The 23,190-nt window shown below is 39.1% G+C and overlaps 2 protein-coding genes across 2 annotated transcripts in view; both read left to right on the top strand.

The window, feature by feature from the left end:
* The window catches only part of LOC134665842 (protein croquemort-like), a 407,398-nt gene that overhangs the window by 85,120 nt on the left and 299,088 nt on the right, over positions 1-23,190 (top strand). The gene's annotated exons all lie outside the window — the stretch shown is intronic.
* On the top strand, positions 1,002-21,623 carry LOC134665061 (uncharacterized). The gene is made up of 6 exons (XM_063521855.1): positions 1,002-1,491; positions 17,515-17,788; positions 19,516-19,657; positions 20,040-20,154; positions 20,544-20,872; positions 21,304-21,623. The coding sequence occupies exons 1-6, from the start codon at positions 1,054-1,056 to the stop codon at positions 21,584-21,586; spliced, it is 1,581 nt and encodes a 526-aa protein (XP_063377925.1). The 5' UTR covers positions 1,002-1,053; the 3' UTR covers positions 21,587-21,623.

Below are 23,190 nucleotides of genomic sequence, written 5' to 3'. Positions count from 1 at the left end.
TATTACATTAAATATGTACCTAACCATAAACCATGAATGATTTTAACGGCATTTTAAACTGTTTTGAGAACTCGATTGTTTTGTTTAGGTTAGTACACAGTACCCCGTGGTAACCGATCACGATTACAATTAGGTATATATACCTATCTTCTGGTGCAAACGATAGAGGCTTAGCCTCATGCCGGCAATTGAGATCAATCAACCAATATTTTGTTGCTTATTGTTTTGCGATGCCGTAGTACCTAAGTAGGTACCTACACAGCGTTAGATAAGAGAATTCAGAGTGCCCTCGTGCGTGGACTTGCCACATAATCTGTGACTAAACTTAGTGACCTGGATGCGCAGATCACGCGGATAAGATAAAGTGTTTGTTAACCTCCTGCATATGATGCATAATAGAAATCTAGATGATGTATATATGAAATACATATTATATTGGCACCGCAGCGGTATGTGGGGAAGAACCGAACAAAAACCCTATACCTAAAAGAAAGTCAGGTGAGTAATTTGACCGGCTGGATAGTATAGATAGATCATAGGTAAATACCGAAGTACATATATTATTATAGATTGAGTTCCTATGTATACCTACATACTTATATATAAAGTATATACATATATATACAAGTAAGCCAACGGTATAGTCAGTTTAAGTCATAAAATATTAGGTTAGAACTATTGATAGACTACTGCTTATTTCTTCCTAGGATCTAGTTATGGCAGGTAAGTACCTACCTAAGTATTAAGTAGGTAAGTACCCATTAAAGAGTATTAAGTGGCTGGGCTGTGGTCTCTCCATCCAAAGTTTTTTTCTTTTCATTTATTGTACTAACAGTTTGACTTTTCAGATAAACAATCTTGATAATAAAAGAATCAAAATGTCATAATCATAGTGTCATTTGCCGGTCACGGTCTCTGTCGAATTTTAGAACTCGTACAACTTTCAACTTTCTTTCATTGGACTTCCAATCAAAATATGGAAGTAATGGGAATTACCCATGTCTGATCTTTCCAAATCTCGCACGGGATCTGCTCCCGCGCAACGTGCGGGCCATGTGCCCGCCCGGCCAGTCCGCCGCCGCTCGCCGCGCCGCCATGCCGCGTGCCACGCTCATGCTGCTACTGTGCGCTCTTGCGCGCGCCACCATCATCGCCGATCAGCCCACCCTCTCCGACCGTCTCCAAAAACTTTACGAAAAACTCGACAATTTCTCTCTGAAAACAACCGAACCGTCTCCTGACCGTATAGGGAAGCTGTACGAGAATCCAGTAAAAACCTCTCCAAGCACTCAACGGATCGATAAGTTGTACGAAAAGCTGGACCGCCTGAATTCTTTGACGCCGGACGAAAGTAATCAGAAGTATCTGTCGGATGACGATGAGGAGCTGTTGGATGCTCTGCAGGAGTGGGGGATGCTGGACGACGACATCGGCGCAGAAGCGAGATACCTGCAACGGCTCAAGTCTGAAGACGGAGACTATGACGATGAGGTAAGTCGAGATCGAGCTTAATTCAGCCTATACATCCCACCGGGTCCTATATACTTGCTGGGCACAGGCCTCCTCACATGCGCGAGAGGGCTTGTGCTATTAGTTCCCACGCTAGCCCAATGCGGATTAGGGACTTCACCTTTGAATTTCTTTGCAGGTTTCCTAACGATGTTTTCCTTTACCGAAAAGCTAGCGGTAAATGTCAAATGGGTCAATTTCAACAGTACTAGTTTTTTGTGTCATTCCGGTGTAATCCTTTATTTACGTTTCTTCGATGTTTCTTTTAATGTCAATCGACACCTCAGACTGTTCTTTGATAAGCCTCTTACAGAGCACTTGATATGTTAAGCCTTTTGAGAATTATCGGAGATCAAAAAAATTGACTCGCACGTGAATGATAAGTATACACAGGAATGATATAACACTCCACCTGAATGAAATTTTTCCACCGGAATGAAAAAAATGACTCGCACGTGAATGATAAGTATGCAAAGGAATGATATAACACTCCACCTGAATGACATTTTTTCCAACGGAATGAAAAAAATAAACACAGGAATGATATCTATACACTAAAATGAGAAAAATGCTAAGGACTAAATCAGCCAAGTTCAATAATTAACCGAAACTTTATTTGGAATGCCCATGTTCAATCTAGCATATCGAGTATTTCTTTAAAAAGTGCCACTTTTACTAAATTATGGGCACAATTTATGGTACTTCTACTCGAGATTAATTAAATATAAGTCTTTTACAGTGGCATTCAGTAATCTTTTTTTGTTTTTTTACCCCTGCTTTGGTCACAGTATCCTTTTTTCCTGGGCAGATAGTTGAGTTTTCATCATCTTCATAAAATTTCAGAACTATGGATCGAATTCTTTTATGCTTGTGATCTGTATTACTCTTAATAGGTGAACACGAATCATTTTGAACTACGGGCATAGTTTTTTGGAGAATGTTTTACTAATTGGCTTAGTCTTTTATACCTTTTTTTATACATTTCATTCTCTTTAGCAATTTTGGCCACCTTCTTCCTCAAATCCGTAACTTGCTTTGACTTCAATCTTTGATATTTTCTTAATTTAGCCTGGAAATCTCGTTTTAATTCTGAAGACGCTGTAGAGGCAGGGCTGCTTGGACAAGGTTCAACTGAATGTATACTACTTATACTTGGCGTGCCACAAGGTGATCTGCAGACTGCTTGATCGCAGAAAAAACGTCGGAATTTCAGACTCCACATCGGCGACAGAAACATTTAACCGTATTGATCGTAGAACCCGATCACTTGACTTTGATGTATTGATTTGCAAGTCAGGCTGGGATCCGCTTAATGCTTGTTGATCAACTTCACGGTTGAAATGTCTTGTCTGTCCTCTTAGCTGTTGCGTTTCACCATTATCAGAGTTTTCCCTTTCAATTAAATTTTGTGGAGCTAATAGAACGTTATCGTTTGAGGGATCAATACGTTTTGCAGCGGTCTTTGCTTTTTTTCTCCTATAATAAGCTTTAGCACTAATTCTGTTTGTTTCGTAAAATTTGAAGACTGCGGGGGTCCAGTTTACTTCTTGGAAGCAACCCTTCTCTTTTTCTTCTTGCATATCTCTCCCTTTCTTTCTGCCGGTATCGTTCACTTAATATAGGATCATTTCTTATCTTTTCTTTACGTCTCCTTTCATACTCATTCTTTTTTGTTCTTTGCTCTTCATTCGTGATTTTTTTTATTCGTGGCATTCTAAAAGCAAATAAATCTCACATCAAAGTTGGTCGAAATCGCGAAATTCCAACTACGGACTCTTAAAAAAATTATAATAAATAAATGAAGTAACATTTGAAAAAAAAAGAATGGTACTATAAACATCACTGAAGTGTTTTTCGAAAAATAGTTTTGATTAATAATTACCTACTTTGAGTAATTTTGTCAAAATTTGCCAAAGACAGGTCTTTACCAGTTTACCGAGAAACACCCAATTGATGTTAATGCCTATTTTGTAACCACAAATTCAGGGGTCTAGCTTTACCCATCATAAAACGACATGAGGTTTAATGGCTTGTAGAAAAAGATGGTACAGCCGGAATCTTATTTTGTCGGACTTGGCGGGGGCATGGCAGTGCCCCCAAATAATACTTAAACACAAAAGTGAAGCTACTTTTGATATCATTCCGGTGTTATTTTCATTCTGGTGGGTATTAAAGCCATTTTACTACACCGAAATCACCGGAATGAAATTGGTGGAATGATAAACCGAGGTGAAATAAAATTATAAAAAAATAACTAAATGCCACATTCTTTAACTATAGCGACATTTAAACTCACAAGTACAAAATACACGATCTGTAAATATTTGAAACATAACAAATATGAAACAAAAAACATATAGCAAACTCCGGAATGATATTTTTTTTGTCCCCGTAACATCGAAATGACATGACTCACGTGTGTAGCGGATCTATTCGGCATCACGTCGACGTCTTCTTGCGGTGAGAGCCGCGGCACAACTGACTCTCAAAGTGCGCAGGAGGCGAGGGGGCATACGAAGTCAAACTTAGCCAATAAACGTCGATGAAATTTGTCCGCGGTAATAAGGATTATTTTGCCGGACAAATTTCTTTACGCATAATAAGGGGGTTTATTAATGAGTTAGTAAGCAAGTAATATTTTAAAGGGTTCTTTATTGATATGGTATTATAATGAACTAAAAACTAATTTGATATCTTGTATAGTTTTAGAGTTATGCGGCATTAAACAAGAATAACTGGGTTCCGGACAACCCACCTGAATGAAAAATTGGGCCTTTATATTTTTTTTTCAATGATTAAATTATTTAATATTTTCTTATTATTTATTGCCCAAGGTCGATAGCTAAGAGATGTTTCTAAAAAAAAATAGTATATGACTATTTTGACTTTCTGCACCAGCGTTTTCAGTCTTGCCATCAAATTTTATTGCTTGGGATATTCACCCAAATGCAATTCCGTAGGTACCGTAAAATGGGGTGAGTTGGGTGAAATTTGACTTTCACACCTCGATAAAATTTTATTTTTACATGTGAAAACTGAATGGTGTATATAATAAGTGGTTCGGACGTTTGTATTTTAGTTTGTATTTTATTTGGGTAGTTCCATTTCACAACTTTGACGATAAAGAGGAAAACCCACCTCACCCTGTAGTGCCTCGTATTTGGGGTGAGAGGGCTTTTCATACGAAGGTGATTTTGGAAGATTGTTGGATCGATTTTTTTTTTGTTATGCGTATTACTATAGCCCCATTTTAAATTGGAATACATTATTTTTGTAGCAGTAGCCTTAAAATCCCTTCTCACCCCCCTCTCAAATCTTCTCTCCCCGCGAAAACTACTCACCCCGTTTTACGGTACATTAAATTCTGAAAAACATGGAAATGCTCATTGAGTCGTAGTCAGGCCAGGATTTAAACCTGCGACCACCTCCGTATTGAAAGTAGTACGTCATATCCACTCGGCCACTACCGCTTTTTGATATACACGGTGTAACATGAGGAAACCGAATAATTTTAACAGCGTATTCCTGATCATATTTAGAGACAAAAATGTCCTATAAACTTTTTTCGAAATTTGCCTAGTTTCAGAGATAATATTAATTTTAAAAAAACCGGGCAAGTGCGAGTCGGACTCGCGCACGAAGGGTTCCGTACCATAATGCAAAAAAAAAAAAACAAAAAAAAGCAAAAACAAAAACGGTCACCCATCCAAATACTGACCACTCCCGCTCCCGACGTTGCTTAACTTTGGTCAAAAATCACGTTTGTTGTATGGGAGCCCCATTTAAATCTTTATTTTATTCTGTTTTTAGTATTTGTTGTTATAGCGGCAACAGAAATACATCATCTGTGAAAATTTCAACTGTCTAGCTATCACGGTTCGTGAGATACAGCCTGGTGACAGACGGACGGACGGACGGACGGACAGCGAAGTCTTAGTAATAGGGTCCCGTTTTACCCTTTGGGTACGGAACCCTAAAAATCAAGTTTTTATTGTTACTTAGTGTAAAAGGCCTTTTGAGGGTGATGTTGCTGCTATGGGACGTAGTCTAAATATCCTTTTCCTACTCCTCGACCATAATTCTTGAATTAAGATTTCTTATACCAAACTTCAATTGGGTATTTTTAATGTATGGGCTCCTAACTCAACTATAATATTCATTACGATACAGTTTAGTCAACTATAATGAAATTGACCAATCACAGCTCTCCGCGATCAACAGGACGAAACAAAACCAAAGCTCAAATTAATTATTTAATTTAGGTTGTATAGTAGAAACAATTGGTTCATAAGTCAGAAACGCGCATGTGACACCCTTAAAATAGCAACATCCATATACTACGAAAACCACTTAGTGTTGCTTGTTAGTCTCCATAGGCTAGGGTGGCCAAAATCGAGAAAACAACTGTCTAAAAATTTTATTTAGCGCGGAGCAAGTACCAGGGCCTCATGAGTTACGAGAAGGTGTCGTTGACGAACGCGCCGGGCGCAGCGGTCGGGGCGAGTGCCAGTATGAAGGTATCGCGGCTGCTTGCGTATCTTAGCTGTGTATACTTTTGCTTTGGTTTGTTTGTATGATTCTACTAGTTATAAGTATTTTTTTTGTTGGCTCGTAGAAAAAGTATTGTATACAATAGTGATATAATCAAGCTTTTCAATCTCGTACCTGAATTAGGCAACTCAGCAAGCTTCGTTGCCTAAACACGGTACTCGACTGAAAAGCTCTCTATTATATATCACGATTGTATAAAATACTATATTGATAGATGTCATAACGTGACAAGGTAACACTTTGCAAAAAGAAGGTTTTACGAAAAAAATATAAAAATCAATTTTAAGTGACAAGTTTACCAATAACATTTATTTTTTATGTACAAATACATTTAAAAAAAATGAAAAAATAAAATTTAAAAAAATGTTGTTTTGGCGAAATTGATCTAAACTCATATTATTTTTTTTCCTTCTTTTGACCTCAGAAATGCGTGGTTAAAGTTATTCGGTTTCCTCATGTTACACCGTGTATAGGCCACTTATAATAAGTACATAACTATACCTAAAAAAATATTGCTAATATTAACAATGGAACTTCTGTTGCAATTAAAATTTTCTAATAATATTCCAAGTATAGATTTCAAAATAAATTAATTCGTCTTGATTGTTAAAATACCTAAATGTGATTTGGCCAATGAAGTTAAGTTGACTAGGTGAAGCCCATTTCATTTCAGTTAGGTCAAATGGGATTAGATTCTTATCGATTTAAACAAACATGACTAACCCCCATTCATAAAATTTAGCAAACCTCTGTTAAATTTTGTCTTTTTCTAACAAACATAAATCTCAATATGACAGGGACATATAATGGTTTATTATATTTAACAGATGTTTATCTTATATATGTACCTTTAAACGAGCAATTCTTGTATACATATTTATTTATATATTTCGGGGATTTCGGAAACTGCTCTAACGATATATGTATGTACATATAAGCGTTATTTATCTCTAGATTATTTATGATTTTATGGCTAGGTATAGTCCATCCAATCTATCTTTGCACATTGTGTCATACTTTCATAGAAGTTTGACAAATTGCCACACCGTGTCATAGCAAATAGTACGCAGAGTTAGCTTGGTCCGACTCTATATATTTATGTACCTATGCTAGTTTATAACTACTAGCTACTAGGTACAGTAACAGAATAAATAATAGTACTAGGGGGCTGTCCATAAATTACGTCATCGATTTTTGACGATTTTTCACCCCCCCCCCCCCTCCTAAAATTATCCAAAAATCATGCTTCGAATGACCCCATTTCCTCCTACTTCATGCTACCATCATCCGATGTCCAAACCCACCCCCTCCCCTAATTTGAAATGACGTAATTTATGAATAGCCCCTAGGTACAGAAGACTCACTCTCTACCAAAACGCTTCTGTTACGATCAGCACAGATATGGCCGCTAGGTGGCGACAGCGCCACGCGCGGCTTATGGCTTGCAATGCAGATATTTTAAACGAGTAATGATAAAATAAAAATACTAGGAGAGGAGAGAATGCAAATATGTACAACAAAACATAACCAACTTAACTTACCTATTCATCAAGAAAGTAAGTTAGCTTCTTTAAATTTACAACAATGCTAACAAACTCCGTTAGGTAACAGTGCATTGCCATAATTTAAACGTTATACATACACAATTATGACATCGCACTATTAAGGCCTATCAAAACGGCGAGACGTATCAATTATCTTGTCCCGTGTATGATGTCATCGTTGTTTGGCTCCGTCTGGCATGAGACCCATTAGACAATGTCATCAGCTACTAGGGACTGAAACAAAAAACAAAGAAGTCGCGCTCATTCTTTCTTCCGTGGACTGAAAGCAATCTATTTGTATACAACAAATAATCTGTTTTAAAGACTCAAATGCAATAAAAGTAGGTAAGTACGCTTTGGGGAACAAATTTGTTAACCGACTTCCAAATCCCAAAGGAGGAGGTTATCAATTCGGTTGTATGTTTTTTTTGTTTTAATTTCAACATTTTATTAGCGGATAAAATTATAGAGTATATAGGTACGCTACAAACACGTACCTACGCTTAATACATTTTGTCAAAGAACGCGGTCTAGTGTCTATCTATCTATATAGGTAATCTAGATATTCTAGATCAATTATGAGATCATACCACGATCATACTAATACAGATGAGCTTTATTGAAGTTTAAAAATTGGCTAGTATAGACTTCCTTATCATATGGTAGGTACCTATATTGAATGCATTCCAAGTTTAATGCTTCTGCTGGAGTTGGCCACATTTAAAGCTAGGTATAATGTACGTTTAACGTTATCTTTTAATTTCACAGTCTATCAAATTATATGACGTAAAATTTGCGTACCTAATGAATAAGTATTGTCATACCTTTTAGGGACCTAAAGAACCTGGCCGAGGACCGCGAAAACTAGCGCATACTCCACCGACAAGAGCCATGCTCTTAAATTATAATGATGATAAATACCTGGTCTATCTAATTAATATTTTTGTCAGACACATAATGAATATAATTATTCATTTGTAGTTTGATATATCAAACTGTAGGTAGCTACTTACACCTACTGTTAAGACTTAAAACGTAATCGTAAATATGTTGTAACTGGGTAATCCGTTGGGTCAATGACGCGCTATTTTGAAGTTTAGGGCTTTTTAATTACCGTGTTCTCTTCAATCCATCACGAATTGTGACATAAAGTCAGGGTTTTAGATGTTAATTAAGCAATTATTATTTTTAGATCAATAAGAGATTTGACTGAATCAATTAATATGAATTATGATCATACGTCGGACTCCAGCGGGCATTTTCGTGGCATGTCAGAATGATAGGTAAGGTTCGCAAATCAATCAATTCACTTTCGAGTATTTGTACTTAGTATTTGGTACCTAGTATTTATAATGTGAAATTCCAAATATCATAGCAACTAACTGCGTTATTTATAAACGTACTTGGACTACACATAAGTCAAAATGGCGAAAAAGTTCGTTTGGCTTTATCCGTCACTCAGACAATTGCAGCTGTGAGAAAGGACAAAACAAATGAGTTAACTGGGCATGTCAAGTTCTATGAACACGGCAATGTTACAAATACTAGGTACATTATGATACTCGTAAGTTAAGATTTTTTTGTAAACCTTACCTTGCCCTCAAACTGCCCCCTATAGTCCGACGTATGATTATGATACATAAATTACGAGTATAATATATACCTACACATCTAAAAGTGAGAGAATCGCAAATGAAGATCTAGAGCCAAATAAATGCATTTATTTAATGAGATATTTCGTTCGCGCACCATTTTGTCCATTTAGACCCTATAGTTACAGATCCAAAGCTAATTTAATGTTCTTGATAGCTCGAAATATTATGTTCTGGAAATATCTCTTTATATCCGAAATTCGTGGCCAAATTAGCAAAATCTTTTTACAGTACTTATATGGTCCTCCTTTCTCGCACAAGTGCGGCAAAGAGCAGTTTCCGTGCGTATGTCAAAAGTTCAAAGGGCCATATGTACTGTAAAACGTTGTACGATACACGTGCAAATACCTTTTCCGCACTTGTATCGTAAATAACTATTTTAGTAGACCTGGAATTGAACTCCAGGACTGAAATTGACTGCCGCAGGCAGCCGAGAGTCATCAACCACACCCAGTCTGGCGTCAGTCAAGGCTCCATCTTGGGGCCCTTGTTTTTCGGTATCATGATTAACGATCTCAAATCGGTTCTTCGGGCGGCTCAATGTCTCTTGTATGCTGATGATACATGCTCTTGTATGTTGAGGACATGTCCTCTTGTAACGTCTCACAATCAGTTCTTTGCTCTATCCTGTATACTAGCTTCAAATCATCATCGACTTGGTGTTTCGGTGGAGTATGCAGAATAAACTTCATTTTAACCCAATCAAGTGTTCTGTGTGTACATTTAGCCGCACTCGTTCGGCTATATATGAGCATTATATACTTAGGTTCGGAGCCGATAAATCGTGTCTTTGCCGTCAAGAATCTGGGCGTAGTGTTCGACGCACAGCTGACGTTACACGAACATATTTTTTCTCTTGCCAAGAATTCCTTTCAAAGGCTGGGTTTCGTAATCCGAAACCTCCGTGATTTTCATGACCCGGTGGCCATAAAAATGGTTTACAATGGTCTAGTAAGGGGTCATCCATTAATTACGTCACACCAATTTCTAGGTTTATTGACCCCTCCCCCCCCTTGTCACACTTGGTCACATTTGGCAAGCCCCTCCCCCCCCCTAGTGTGACGTCACATTTTTTCTACGAAATCGCCAAATCGAATTAAGTAAGTACCTAAGTATTATTAATATTTTATCAAAATATTTTTGACGATATAAATATTAGTAATTTTATAACGGGGCCACGTTGGTGCCGTGGAAACTGGGAAGGGCCTTGGTGTGGGATGCGACGTGCGTTGACACCTTAGCACAGTCCCACATTGGGGCGACCCGCATCCGGGCCGGCGCTGCGGCTGACCAGGCCCAGATTCTCAAGCGCCGCAAATACTCCAACTTAGTTAATGACTACGAGTTTGCGGCGCTCGCAGTAGAGACTTTTGGTCCCTGGTCAGCCGATATGAAGGCATTTGTGGGGGCTTTGTCGGCGCGGCTGGTCGAGGCCACGGGGGACCGTAGGGCTGGCGCGTACCTCTCTCAGCGTATCGCCCTAGCGGTACAGAGAGGTAACGCCGCCAGTGTAATGGGGTCCATGCCGCAGGCTGACATGTTGGATGGGGTGTTCTTTTTATGAGCGGGGGGGGGGGGGGTTTATGTTTAAGTTAATTATTAAGTATTTGTGTATTTAATTTTAGTTGTAATGATATAATAATATAGTTTAGATTGTTATTTGTAAGTTATATATATGTTATTAGTTTTAATTTTTAATTTAATTTTTATGGATTTTAATTTTAATGTATTATAAGTTTAATTGATTAATATTTTATAACCCAAAACTGCTTAGGAAAGAAAATTAAACGATTAAAAACTATTTTCGTTTTAAAAACTTGTTATTTAAATGTACAGCGAACTAAATAATTTAAATAAATTTTCGGTTACTGATGAAGTTAAAGTGACGTCACAAAGTTTGTGTCTCCCCCCTCCCCCATGTCACAATATGTCACATTTTCTTGACCCCCTCCCTCCCCCTAAACGTGTGACGTAATTAATGGATGACCCCTAAGGAGTAAGCTAGAGACTTCGTCGATCATATGGAACCCCTACGAATCGACGTATGCTTTGCTGCTTGAGAAAGTTCAGAAAGCGTTTTTAAGGTTCCTTTATAAAAAAATATTCGGATTCTAACCGTACCTGTACCCGACAAAGTATCTTCTCGGCTCCCTCGGGTACAATTCTTTGGAGGTCAGACGGAATCACCAACTTTTAGTCAAGGCATGCCGAGCCTTGCGTGGTGAGTCGGACTGTCCCGAAGTTGTCTCTGGTCTCGTGCGTCTGTTTGTTCCGGACGTCCCGAGGATGGCCCTCAGACCACGACAACGCGACCTATTGGCCGTGCCGCCGGCACGCACCGTATCGCGCAAGAACTCGCCGCTGCCCCGCGCCCTCTCACTACTCAATGCGCTCCTTGCATCGACACCTGAGTGCGACCTATTTGCTTGGCGATGGACGGCAGTGTATAGAGAATGCTTGAGATTCTGTGAGGCGATGGATGCTAGGTGCTCAACTGTTCCAATATAATTTGTCTAATGTAATGTGCTCTTATTGTTGTTGTTAAAATAATTAATTGTTGCTTTTATAAGTATTGTTATTGTTTTTAGTCTAAGTTTCGTGATGCATTGGTTTAACTAATGTCATGTAAACATTTTTATCAATAAAATAAAAAAAAACAAACGTGAACCTTGCATAACCAAGGAAAATAGCCGCTGCCCTCAAGTTATCTATAAACTGCCGATAAATATAATGCAACGTCGCATTATTAAAGCACCATTTCTATTCAGGTTTATTATCAGGCATGGCATTCCCATTGCTTATTAAAACGAAGCCAGCTTAATTTGCAAACCCGTCATCATTTATAGCCACGTCAAATTAAGCCGAATTTGGGCAAGCTGCGGAAATAATACATGTAGTTTTGAAAATTGATACAGGCATACCTTGTGGTGTCCAGATAAACATACTAAAAGTCCTCGAGGGTATAGGGGGTGTGCTGGGGGTGTAGAGGGGGGTTGAAGGTACCTTTTTTCATATTTTTTGTTCATATCTCGAATATCTGTACGAATAGCATTATAATGACTTCGAAATGTATGACCATTACTGAATAAATGGTATGATATGATATGATATGACAAAAGTTTTAAATAAAATTTACTACAAATTTGGTTATGTTTATTTTTACTCTGCGATCAATACTTTAGGAGCTACAGGCTGTTAAAGTTAAATAAGAGATAAAAAATAGACTGATTAAGAAAAAGTCGTATTTTCGTAATTGTTCATCATAAATAAAAATTATCGTTTAGAATAAGCAAGCTAAGCGACCTGCTGATAAAATATAAAAAAAAACCGGCCAAGAGCATGTCGGGCCATGCTCAGTGTAGGGTTCCGTAGTTACCGTTCCGGATTTACTTTAGGACGGACATCACAATCCGAGTAAATGAGAATCCGACGAAACAAGAATCCGGCGAATCGGGAACTAACCCGCGAAACGTGTAATCTGCTGTGTCTGTGACATTTTGGCAAAATCGGAATCCTTATTTTTACAGCGAAAAAGCAATGCCCCGCTATTCTGCGTGCGGTGCGTCGTCGTTTGATAAGCGGTTTTTTGTAGTAGTACCTACTATCGTATAATATTAAATTGCAACTCTTGCCGTCAATCAATACCAAATACCTACGTAATCTAAGACACATTAAAATAGACTGTCGGTTTGTGTGTCATCGATAACCTGTGGGTTATCTCGGTAGGACTGGGTTTACAAGTTACCAGAACCAATTTAAGTGCAGATGATATCGTTCTATACTACGACACAACAACAAAACCTTGAAATAGGTTTGTGCGATTTTTTTTTTGCAAATGTGCTATAATCTGGCAATCATTAATAATATGTTATGTCCCTTGCCCTTCACAGGTCATCAACATCATAAAATGCTTTGAGAAATACTCGTTAAAAATTACAAAACTATTAAAAATATAAAAAACCTAAAGATGACTTTGAAATCGCTATACAATGACGAAACTTCACACGGATAGTTTCATTCATTCTTCGGACCATTTTTGCTATCTTTGTTGAGTCGAAAACAGGATAACATTTCGTGTCACTGGCCGGCTGACAGGTGCTACGGAAGCGAGCCATCACGATTAATACAGTCGCTCCAGACAGGTGGTGAACTCGTACGCAGCGTCTTGTAAAAAGGATAAAAACCGGCTAAGCGCGTGTCACACCAACCACAAACCACGGGTTTTTTTGAGATGACAATTATTATCACAACTATTTATGTTTAGCCCACGATAACGCAAAGGTCACTCGTAGGTAGGTATCTATAACGAAAAGAGTTTCCTATTAATTCACATTTAAAAATACGACTACCTACTATTTATTTCATTATAAGTATTTACAACCCTTAATAGCTTATACTGCTTATAGCCATAATAGCCTCGAATGGCAGTCACTTTCCTGAAAACCCACTTGTTTAGGATAGAATACTTACAACAAGTACAACAAGATGAGGATTTTTTTGTATTCTATTATCCTTATTATTTAATACAACAGTTTTTACATACCTACTCATAATTCACTTGACTCTTCCCGTACACGTATACAGTCGGCATCAAAAGTAATCCACATTTCTAACAATTTAACAAAAACAGATATACGTATATGTAGAACAATGACTTGTTACAGATAATTATGAACGCGAACTGTATACAGAAATATATACCTAAATATCTATTTGGAAAAATATTCCGGCAGATACTTTTAGCGCGTTATTTCATCATCTACTATTGAAGCTGACTGTACATAAAGAAAGCTCGAGGACCGGACGCAGGGCAGGCGAGGCTCACCGCATCTCAATTATGTCGTTTGCGCGACTTTACGGTCGTTAAGTAGGGCTGTCACGATATTTGTGACGTCCCACGGATAAAAGTACATTATAGTGGTCGGCGCTTACGCTATTATAACGCCGACCACTGACTAACAGGCCGCCGGACGACATCGGCCTATTCGGCCTGTCAGTTAGAACAGAAATTGGATAGTTCCGAACAACTGACCGGTCAGTGGTCGGCTTTATCGCCGCTCCAATATTATTGCAGCGCTATGCGACGTAAGCGCCAGCCGCCATAAGGTATGTTTTGCCGTTGAACGTCACATTTCACGAGCTATTAGTGTGCTACCGGGTTTTAAATATCTGGAATCGAATCGAGTAACACACCTATGGGCAATTGGGCAATAAATATGAGAAATTCAGTGAAAGGATTTTCTGTAAAGGACTTTGAGAAATACCTACTTACATTATACAAATGGGCATCTTAGCCTTTCTCACATGGGCCAACGCCAAAATTACTAGAGGGCAACTGCAACGCGACCGAAAGGGTCGGCACGTGTATTATAATGACTCCTCTCACAGAAATAAACTACAATGGATGGATAGATTGTAAGCAGGTACAAACAGCAACACTCCTAACTGTACAACGGTGGACCTTATTACAAAAGGCATGAGGTCCATCGATGTACAGTTAACAGTGCAGGTAGGCGATGTACAGGAGTAAGCACCAAAAGTTTCCGTGCACCCTATATACGTGGCAGTTAGCAACTTGGAAACTTTGCAGGGTTTCATGGAGGAGCTGGGGTGGTTAGAGTAGCGTTACCGCGCCATTTATACAAAATACGCACAAATGGTTGTCGATTTGTAGAATATGTCCAGGAAATTAATGAACATATCGAAAACTAATTTTGCGTTAGACATGAGTACTATTTTTTAATTACACGTGCCAATGCGTTTCGTCGCATTGCAGTAGGTATATATATCTATAAGTACTTACTTACTAGTAATTTTTGGGTTGTCCCGTATAAGAAAGGTCTCTAAATATACAAAAAAGACGCTTTACACGTTTGGTAACTTTACCTACAGCCACGTTTTATTTTTATGCGAAATGGATATTTAAATAACTCCCACTGGACTTAACGTTTCGTATTTTCGTACAACACGCAAAAAGCTAAATCAAGGTATTTAGCGAATATTTGAACGGTCGTAATTGAAAATACTACCCTATCACAAAACAGATAAGTACAGAAGTCAATCACATGTATGTACTTTACTTTTCATACCTACACTCGGCAGTCGCTCTAGGGTTGCGAACTATGTATGTAGGTATGGCTTATGCACAAAAAACTATCGTGGTAGTGGCACTCGTATCTATCGTATCGTATCTCGTATCTAGTTGTTTGATTTATTGTTGAGGAAGAATGGAAATATAAATTAATAATAACATTAATAACTCAAATATAGGTATTTTAATTTTAATGTCATTATTATATTATAAAATTTATAAATTTGTCACAGAAAATATCTTGCGATGATTTCGAGATTGGCGAAATGCACGATTTCTATATTTTAAAGTGTAATAAATTCGCATTCGCATGTACAATGTAATAAATTCGCAATCCCATTCTCTCTGAAGCCACTGGTAGCTTAAAAAACGACAATTCACCATTAAATGTTGAATTTAAACAACCGTCCACTGTACGGTTATAATAACTTTTTTTTGTTTCTCCATTTTTGCACAAAAAAGTTCACAGACGCGTGTCTCAAGCTGATGGCACTCGCGCTCGCAGTGGTCCCAACCGGTCCGAGATATCGTGTCCGTGAGCAGTGTCTATGTGTGCGTTGCTCGAGCGCGCTTTGTATGTAGATTGATTTCTGTACCTATCTATTTTGTGACCCTATGGCTATAGTCTTCTCTCAATCAATTACGATCTCTTTACAAGGGCATTTAACTCGGCAAGGAATCCAGCCAGCACCTAGCACCTGCACCGCAATCTAGCTTTTACGAACTTTAATAGGGTCTTGGCTTGTATTACTACACTTAATTGGGCATTTATAGACCTTATCTCCTTTCAATAAGGTTTACGAATGATCAGTTAATTATGTTAACGATAGTAGATACGTGCGCATTCCGGCAAGGCAACCACGAAAGTTCATGTACACTCAGGGAGAAGGAATGCTGTTTGCCGGGCAAATAATAGTAGGTACCGCATTTTGGTAATCGGAAGCACAAAATAAATAATAGTACTAGGTACAGAAGACACACTCTCTAACAAAACGCGTCTGTCACGATCAGCACAGATATGGCCGCTAGGTCGAACGGATGGACTTTTAGCTACCTGTAGCAAAGCGACGAAATCGTGGAGTGAGCCACGCCTGTCGGAAGTGAAAACAATTTTATTGTAATGTCAGTACTAAGTATAGGTAGAGAAACTTGTTTTAGGCAGCTCGGTCATCTGTATCAACATAATTTATGAGTATGATATGGTATGATACCATCAGTACCATCACTTATAATACAATAAAATTAACGTCGTTAATTAATTGTGCAATACAATTAATTGACGACGTACATAAATATAACGTTTTAATTGCGCTTGTAATTTTTATCTTTTTCCATGTCTATAGGAGAGACGCGAACGACTTACGCCCACTTGCACCATTCACTAACCCGGGGTTAACCGGTGAAACCTGGAGTTACCATGGTTACCAGTAAAATTTGACGCTGGGTTAACGGTTTAACCGCTTAACCCCGAGTTAGTGCAAGTGGGCCTTAAGCAAGCAATAAAATGTGTGTGACCCTTATAAATATATTTATCGGTAAATATCGGAAACCAGATCCTGTGTTATGAATAAAATGGTAGGTATTGTTAGGGGCGAAGATCCTAACCGACATTACTCGTTACTCCTAAAATAGAAGTTTATTTTCGTCTGCGCCGGCTTCTTTCCTGAGCTCTTTTGATCCCAGACCATTGCGCTTTGATTGATTATTGATTGTACATTATCTGGAAGCCTTTGATTTTTATTTTCTTTTTATTGCTCCCGTTCAAATGTTTTTACAATTAGATATATTTAGACTTTGTTTCTGGATATGATTTATATGTTAGTACTAGGTACATATGTACCTATTTGCATACTTTTCAAACCACCTCACCCCGGTCTGGACGGGATATACCAACGGTTATTCCCGATACCTGCTTTTTAGGGTTCGGTTATTCCATAATGATATTAATGACCATAACGGAACCATTAGGTATAGTTTCGTTACTTTGGTCCATGCGCAGCTATTTTCGTCAAAAACTAGTCATTAAAATATGATTATGTTGTAAGGGTTTATCATGATTCATGAAGTAGGTAGTACCCAAGTCAGAATCCCCTTTTTGAAATCCGATTCACACTTTGCTGGTTTGTTCTAGTAGGTATTACATCTGTTTTTTTTTTAATATTTTCAGGATATAGACATGGAAGATGACTACGCCATGGACGACGGTGAAGACCTCGAACCGGATGACCGGGAGGGCACCACCGCCAAGACCGTGAGGTTCCCAACCCCGTCGGCTCTGAACCGCCTGGAGAGGCTTGGGACTGCCTTTTCAGCCTTGTCTGTAGTGGGCGACACCAGGTCTCTGGCCAGAGAAGGTCCTCAGATTGTAGAGTTGGAAAATGTGGTGTCGGCGGTAGACAGCATAGCCGCTACCAAGGAGAGACCCAGGATTTTAGACGATAGTAAGTATTTAAAAGTTGGTTTATACCCGAGTATACCTACGCACAATGCACATGCTCAAGCCTTTTATGCAAACCACCATCATCATTAGTTTTCGAACATTTTTAGAGGCAATTATAGGTAAATGAGATTATTCTGGTCCAGTAACATGTATCATATACTTACGAGAAATTCTCATCGAATAATTCTATTAATCGAACGAGCGAGCGAAGCGAAGCGAAGTTCTTACATTCGACTTGGATCACGCGGCTGGCTAGCGGCACGTCCCGGCATTTCGATGTTTTTAAGCTGAACTATCAGAAGATAGTTTGATACTCAAGAACTTAAGTAAATTTGTTTTAATTTAAATGAAATTGGGTTAACGTGTAGTTGACGGCATTATATTTTAGTCATTAATTTTTGAGCAGGCTCGAACAAGAGGTTATTGAGCTAGAAGACCTTAAAATGCTAAAAAGCCATTTGTGAGGGGTCTTGCTATTCTGGTCATTTTAATTGCAAGAAAGTATGGTCGAGTTTGGTATCAAATGAAATTGCTCGGTTTGTTACACATTAATAATAATGTTTTTTTTTTAATATACGATTTTTTTCAAAAATGATGATAATTTTGGATTCCAAAATGGCGGCCATGCACTATGTCATAAAAGTCGTCATGGGTGTCGTTTTATAGGTTTTAGGGGACGCAGATTTTGAAAATGATGACCATTTTGGATTCCAAAATGGCGGCCATGCACTTTGTCATAAAAGTCGTCATGGGTGTCGTTTTATAGATTTTAGGGGACGCAGATTTTGAAAATGATGACCATTTTGGATTCCAAAATGGCGGCCATGCACTTTGTCATAAAAGTCGTCATGGTTGTCGTTTTATAGGTTTCAGGGAGCGCAGATTTCGAAAATGATGATCATTTTGGATTCCAAAATGGCGGCCATGCAGTATGTCATAAAAATCGTCATGGGTGTCGTTTTATAGGTTTTAGGGGGCGCAGATTTCGAAAATGATGGCCATTTTGGATTCCAAAATGGCGGCCATGCACTATGTCATAAAAATCGTCATGGGTGTCGTTTTATAGGTTTTGGGAGGCGCAAATTTCGAAAATGATGTCCATTTTGGATTCCGAAATGGCGGCCATGCAGTATGTCTTAAAAGTCGTCATGGATGTCGTTTTATTGGTCATAGTCATCATTTTCGAAATCTGCACACCTCTTACAAATAAGGTATCCTAGTAAGTCACCAACATCTATACTTTTGATAGTAGTAGTACGAAATGTAATCTGAAAGGAATCAAGTAATATATTTCTGTAATGAGGAATCGACATTGATTCCAATTACTTACTAGTATTTGTAATATTCGAAAAATTGATTCCTGATTCCTCAAATGGAATTGTAGGTAGGTACTTAGTAATTTGGTATTGTTAGATTACAAAGTAATCTGGGAATCGATAATCAGGTTACAAAGTAATTTCAAGTAATCGCGGAATCAGGAATTAATTACGAAATGCCCATCTCTAACTAAGTAGCACTGCATTCAATTGATCTTTTTGGCGAACCGCGAGTTCACAGTTCGGGGCGAACTACTAGTATTAACATTTATTATTATCTTATTCCATTTCTGAGAATAGCCTGACGCAACTTGAACGGTACGCTCCATTATGTCTTAGTATGAGATGTTGGTTATATTCATCAGTTAGGTAAAGCCAAGCTTCTTACTATAACTTTTTACTGGTTTTTCAGCATCGCTGACGAAACAAGAGCAAGCGGGCGTAGCGCGAGCGGCACGCGCGTATTTGTCGGCAATGGTGCCTCGCGGCAAGTGCATCACGCCGCAGCCTCGGTGGTTGTCCGTGCGGCACATGGCCCCCGCATCTGACACCCTGTAAGTATGAAGAGATATCTGGGAGCCTAACGGCTTAGCCATGACATTAAGCGACTTGCGAGGGCGGCAGCGATAACCTAGGTCGGAGCGAGACACAGCGATCGGACATTTCGTTCCCACCTATGGTTGTCGCTGCCGCCGTCGCCTGTCGCGTAATGTCGTGGCCGAGCCGAACGAAACCGATGCGACATCGTTTCGTTGTGGTTTCGTTGACAAAGGCTTTTCTCGTATTTGACGGCGAGTGTCCCGAAGTTAAGTACTCCACGCGCCGCCCCGGTACCAATGTCATTCTTCGTCTATTTAGCCACTAGGTCGTAAATATAAGCATCACCATACCTACTTTCAACTGGTTCTGTTATCAAGCTCATTGGCCCCGTTTCAGATACCGGCCAACCTGCGTGCTGCTCCACCGCTGCGCCGCCGACACGGGCTGCTGCCATAATGAGGAGCAGGTCTGCGCGCCCGTCGAGGGCCAGTACGTCATTATCCCCCTATACGTGAGTATATGCACACTACAGACTGCTGCTTGTCCTTAAGTTCTGATGAATTTGCCCCAGGGAAATATAACTTATTAGTTTACTTTTTTCGTTTATATCATAAGAATAAGATGTTATTAATACATAGCGTTACGAGTACGTTTGACAAATCGTTCCTGACTTTACGTGACAACATAATATTAAGTATAACTAGAGTTTGACCAAGAAACGTCTGCAGCGATTTTGATAGCCCACGCAGTGCAAGTGTTATTTTAATCGTCAAACTTCTATGAAATTATGACGTATAAATAACACTTGCACTGCGTGGGCTATCAAAATCGCTGCAGGCTTTTCTTATCTCTATAGGTAGGTATCAGATGGAGCTCACACAAGCACTTCTAATTTTCCAGTTAAGAAAACCAAGTGGGCTCATGGTAGCGCGCATGCAGTTCTTCAACCACACCCGTTGCGCCTGCGTCTCTCAAGAGACATTGCAGACTGTCCCACGAGCACCTCGTCGGCACTTTCAAGACACCCACAGTCAGGGCCAGGAGAACCATAATCTTAATCAGGAGAATACCATCCAGGACAGCCAAGACAAGCGCCAGGTTGGACCGCTAGAAGCGAGAGAAAGACGGGAAGAGGTGGAGAGCACTAGTGCGAGCGCGAGCCAGAGCGATTGGCCCACGCAAGAGCCTAAGCAGGAAAGCGAGACTGCTGCGCCACCACAGCTTAAAAGGTATTTCTTGCAGTATTTACCAACGTCACAACAAACTAGCTAATAGAACTATGATGTAGATTGTACTGCGAGTAAATAAACTAAATTAAGATTTCGATTCTTATTTGTGTGTCCGTACATCATCGGCTGTTAAAGACACAATCGGTTTGTTTAAATATAGTAAAACATTAGTTTTCTGATTACTATCAATCATACTGATTTCTGAGCTCTGGGGCCTCCGTGTGGGCTACCGTTAATTCCTATTTTAGGAATTCATCTATTTTCAATTTTGTGCAGAGATGTCTCGTGAAATTTTCGATTTTCAAAAGTCCACCGTTATAGCCCTGGTCATTGGATCTGGATCAAAAGGATTTGGTCATTTCATTCCAACCAATAAGTAAATACTGACTCAACCTGAGGGAAAATTAGATTAATGATTCCCATATTTCCAGATGCACCTGCCCGACGTTATTCCTGGCGCGCGCGTCCGACGCCGGCTGCGTCTGCGTGTGTGACTGGAAGGACCTGCAGCGCCGGCGCGACTGCATTTCACTCTCCCGCGGACGCGAGCACTTCGGTTTGCGAGACCGGGTGTGCGTGGGCACTGGCGATTGCAACCCGCCCACTTGCGAATACGGCGCGTATGAGAGGAACTTTGGAAGGTGCCCCCTTAAGAGGTTTAGGAGGAGATTTAAGCCTGGGAAGTACTTGGACAGAACTTTGACGGGAAGTTAGGTTATTCATTATTATTATTGAGTTTTTTCAAGTGTCCGTCTAATACCAGTAAATAAGGATAAAAATGTGACGTCCCACGGAAAAAGGTCCTTATGGCGGTTGCCGCTTACGTTATTATTAACGCGGCTCCAATATTACTGCGGCGCCATGCGACGTAAGCGCCAGCCGCCATACGGTACCTTTTTCCGGGGAACGTCACAAACGTTGTATTAAAACCAAACAATTTTATAAAACATAGCTAGAACCAGAAGTAGGTAATAGTAATAGGTAATGTATATTTATGTCCTTTTGTTAACTTTCCTATACCTTGGAACCAGTAATTGTATGTGATTAGATTAAATAATTTTAAGCCAGTACCTAAATTGACGCGAGGAGATACAGTCGTTTATGATTCATAAATTATGAAGCATCTCCCAAAGCTGTAAATGGGCGATACTAAGTTACCTACTTAGTACCTACTGTTATTGTAAATGTGAAGTTTGTATGTTCCAATATTTGTACATATGGCTGTTTCCTCCATAGTGCATTTAATTAACAAAGAGACAATGGTAAGCACACATCAAATAATTTATACCTACGCTAAATAATTTTGAATGATATGATCCTTATTGTTCTGAAACAAAATCATTATGTTTTAAGGCTTGAACTCAGTTTACGGTAGGTATTCCACGTTTTTTTTACGATCACGAAACGCTACCTTTCTCTCTGTCGCAATAATATATATGTAAGAGTGATAGAGATGCAGAAAGCCTTTCGTTTTCGTAGCGCAAACGGTTGGCATCTTGGCTAGGCCCCTTGACTCGATTGATACTTTATTTTATTTGTATTAGTATTTACACTTTTATTTATTCAGTTTTATTAAATGTGAAATATGCATAATATTGTCTTATGGTTGTTTAAGGATCGTTAGGTATGTCTAATGTTTTCTTGTGAATAAATGTAAGTTTACTCTTAGGTTGTAAATATATTTTTTAATAAAACTATGGTTTACTTGTTTTTGTTGCAACGGATTTTAATTAAAATAAATCTCGACAGCTAGTCTATTGTAATATGCAGTCCCGCTTCTCATCGTAACTGCAGTTGTTGGTTTGTGACTAGACCGATCATGTTCGCTATAGTTTTCATTGAAAGAATTTATTAAGCTCTTATTTCGCAATTTTTTTCATAATTGGCGAAACTATAATAAGGGTTTCTAGGTGACTACGAAACCCTAAAAAAGACATCTAAGGATTAAGGTCTTTTAAATACAAAACTGGGCTCAATAATGAGAGGATTAACTATAGGTCCCCGATAGTATCCCGACAGAGCACTTGTCGTCATCTCCTGCGATCTGAGGTTATTATGTCCCAGATCACATTTCTAGACTTAGGCCAGGTAACCAGCAACCTAGGCTTCATCCAGGCACGCGACCTGGAAGTTTGTTGCCGATGGGGCTTTGAGGGTGTTAATGGTATCATCCTCAATCTGGTAATGGCAGATAGATAAGACGCGCATTGAATTTGAAACAAGGACACTGGCAGAGCTACACTCGTTATTTTGCTAGATCATAAACCACCATACATTATTGTTAAATAAGCTTGGTCCCATTCCTGCGTATTAAAGTG

Source organism: Cydia fagiglandana, chromosome 1 (assembly GCF_963556715.1).
Source record: "Cydia fagiglandana chromosome 1, ilCydFagi1.1, whole genome shotgun sequence".
In the NCBI taxonomy this organism is placed as follows: domain Eukaryota; kingdom Metazoa; phylum Arthropoda; class Insecta; order Lepidoptera; family Tortricidae; genus Cydia; species Cydia fagiglandana.
Note: the sequence above shows the minus strand (reverse complement) of the source record. Positions and strands in the feature narration are given on the sequence as shown.

What these genes read in the sequence shown, in the direction of transcription:
- LOC134665061 (XM_063521855.1), top strand. Translation starts at nt 1,054, where the DNA reads ATGTGCCCGCCCGGCCAGTCCGCCGCCGCTCGCCGCGCCGCCATGCCG. An exon ending in GCCCCCGCATCTGACACCCT is followed by an intron (nt 19,658 to 20,039) that starts GTAAGTATGAAG and finishes GCCCCGTTTCAG; the next exon opens with ATACCGGCCAACCTGCGTGC. An exon ending in GCGCCACCACAGCTTAAAAG is followed by an intron (nt 20,873 to 21,303) that starts GTATTTCTTGCA and finishes CCATATTTCCAG; the next exon opens with ATGCACCTGCCCGACGTTAT.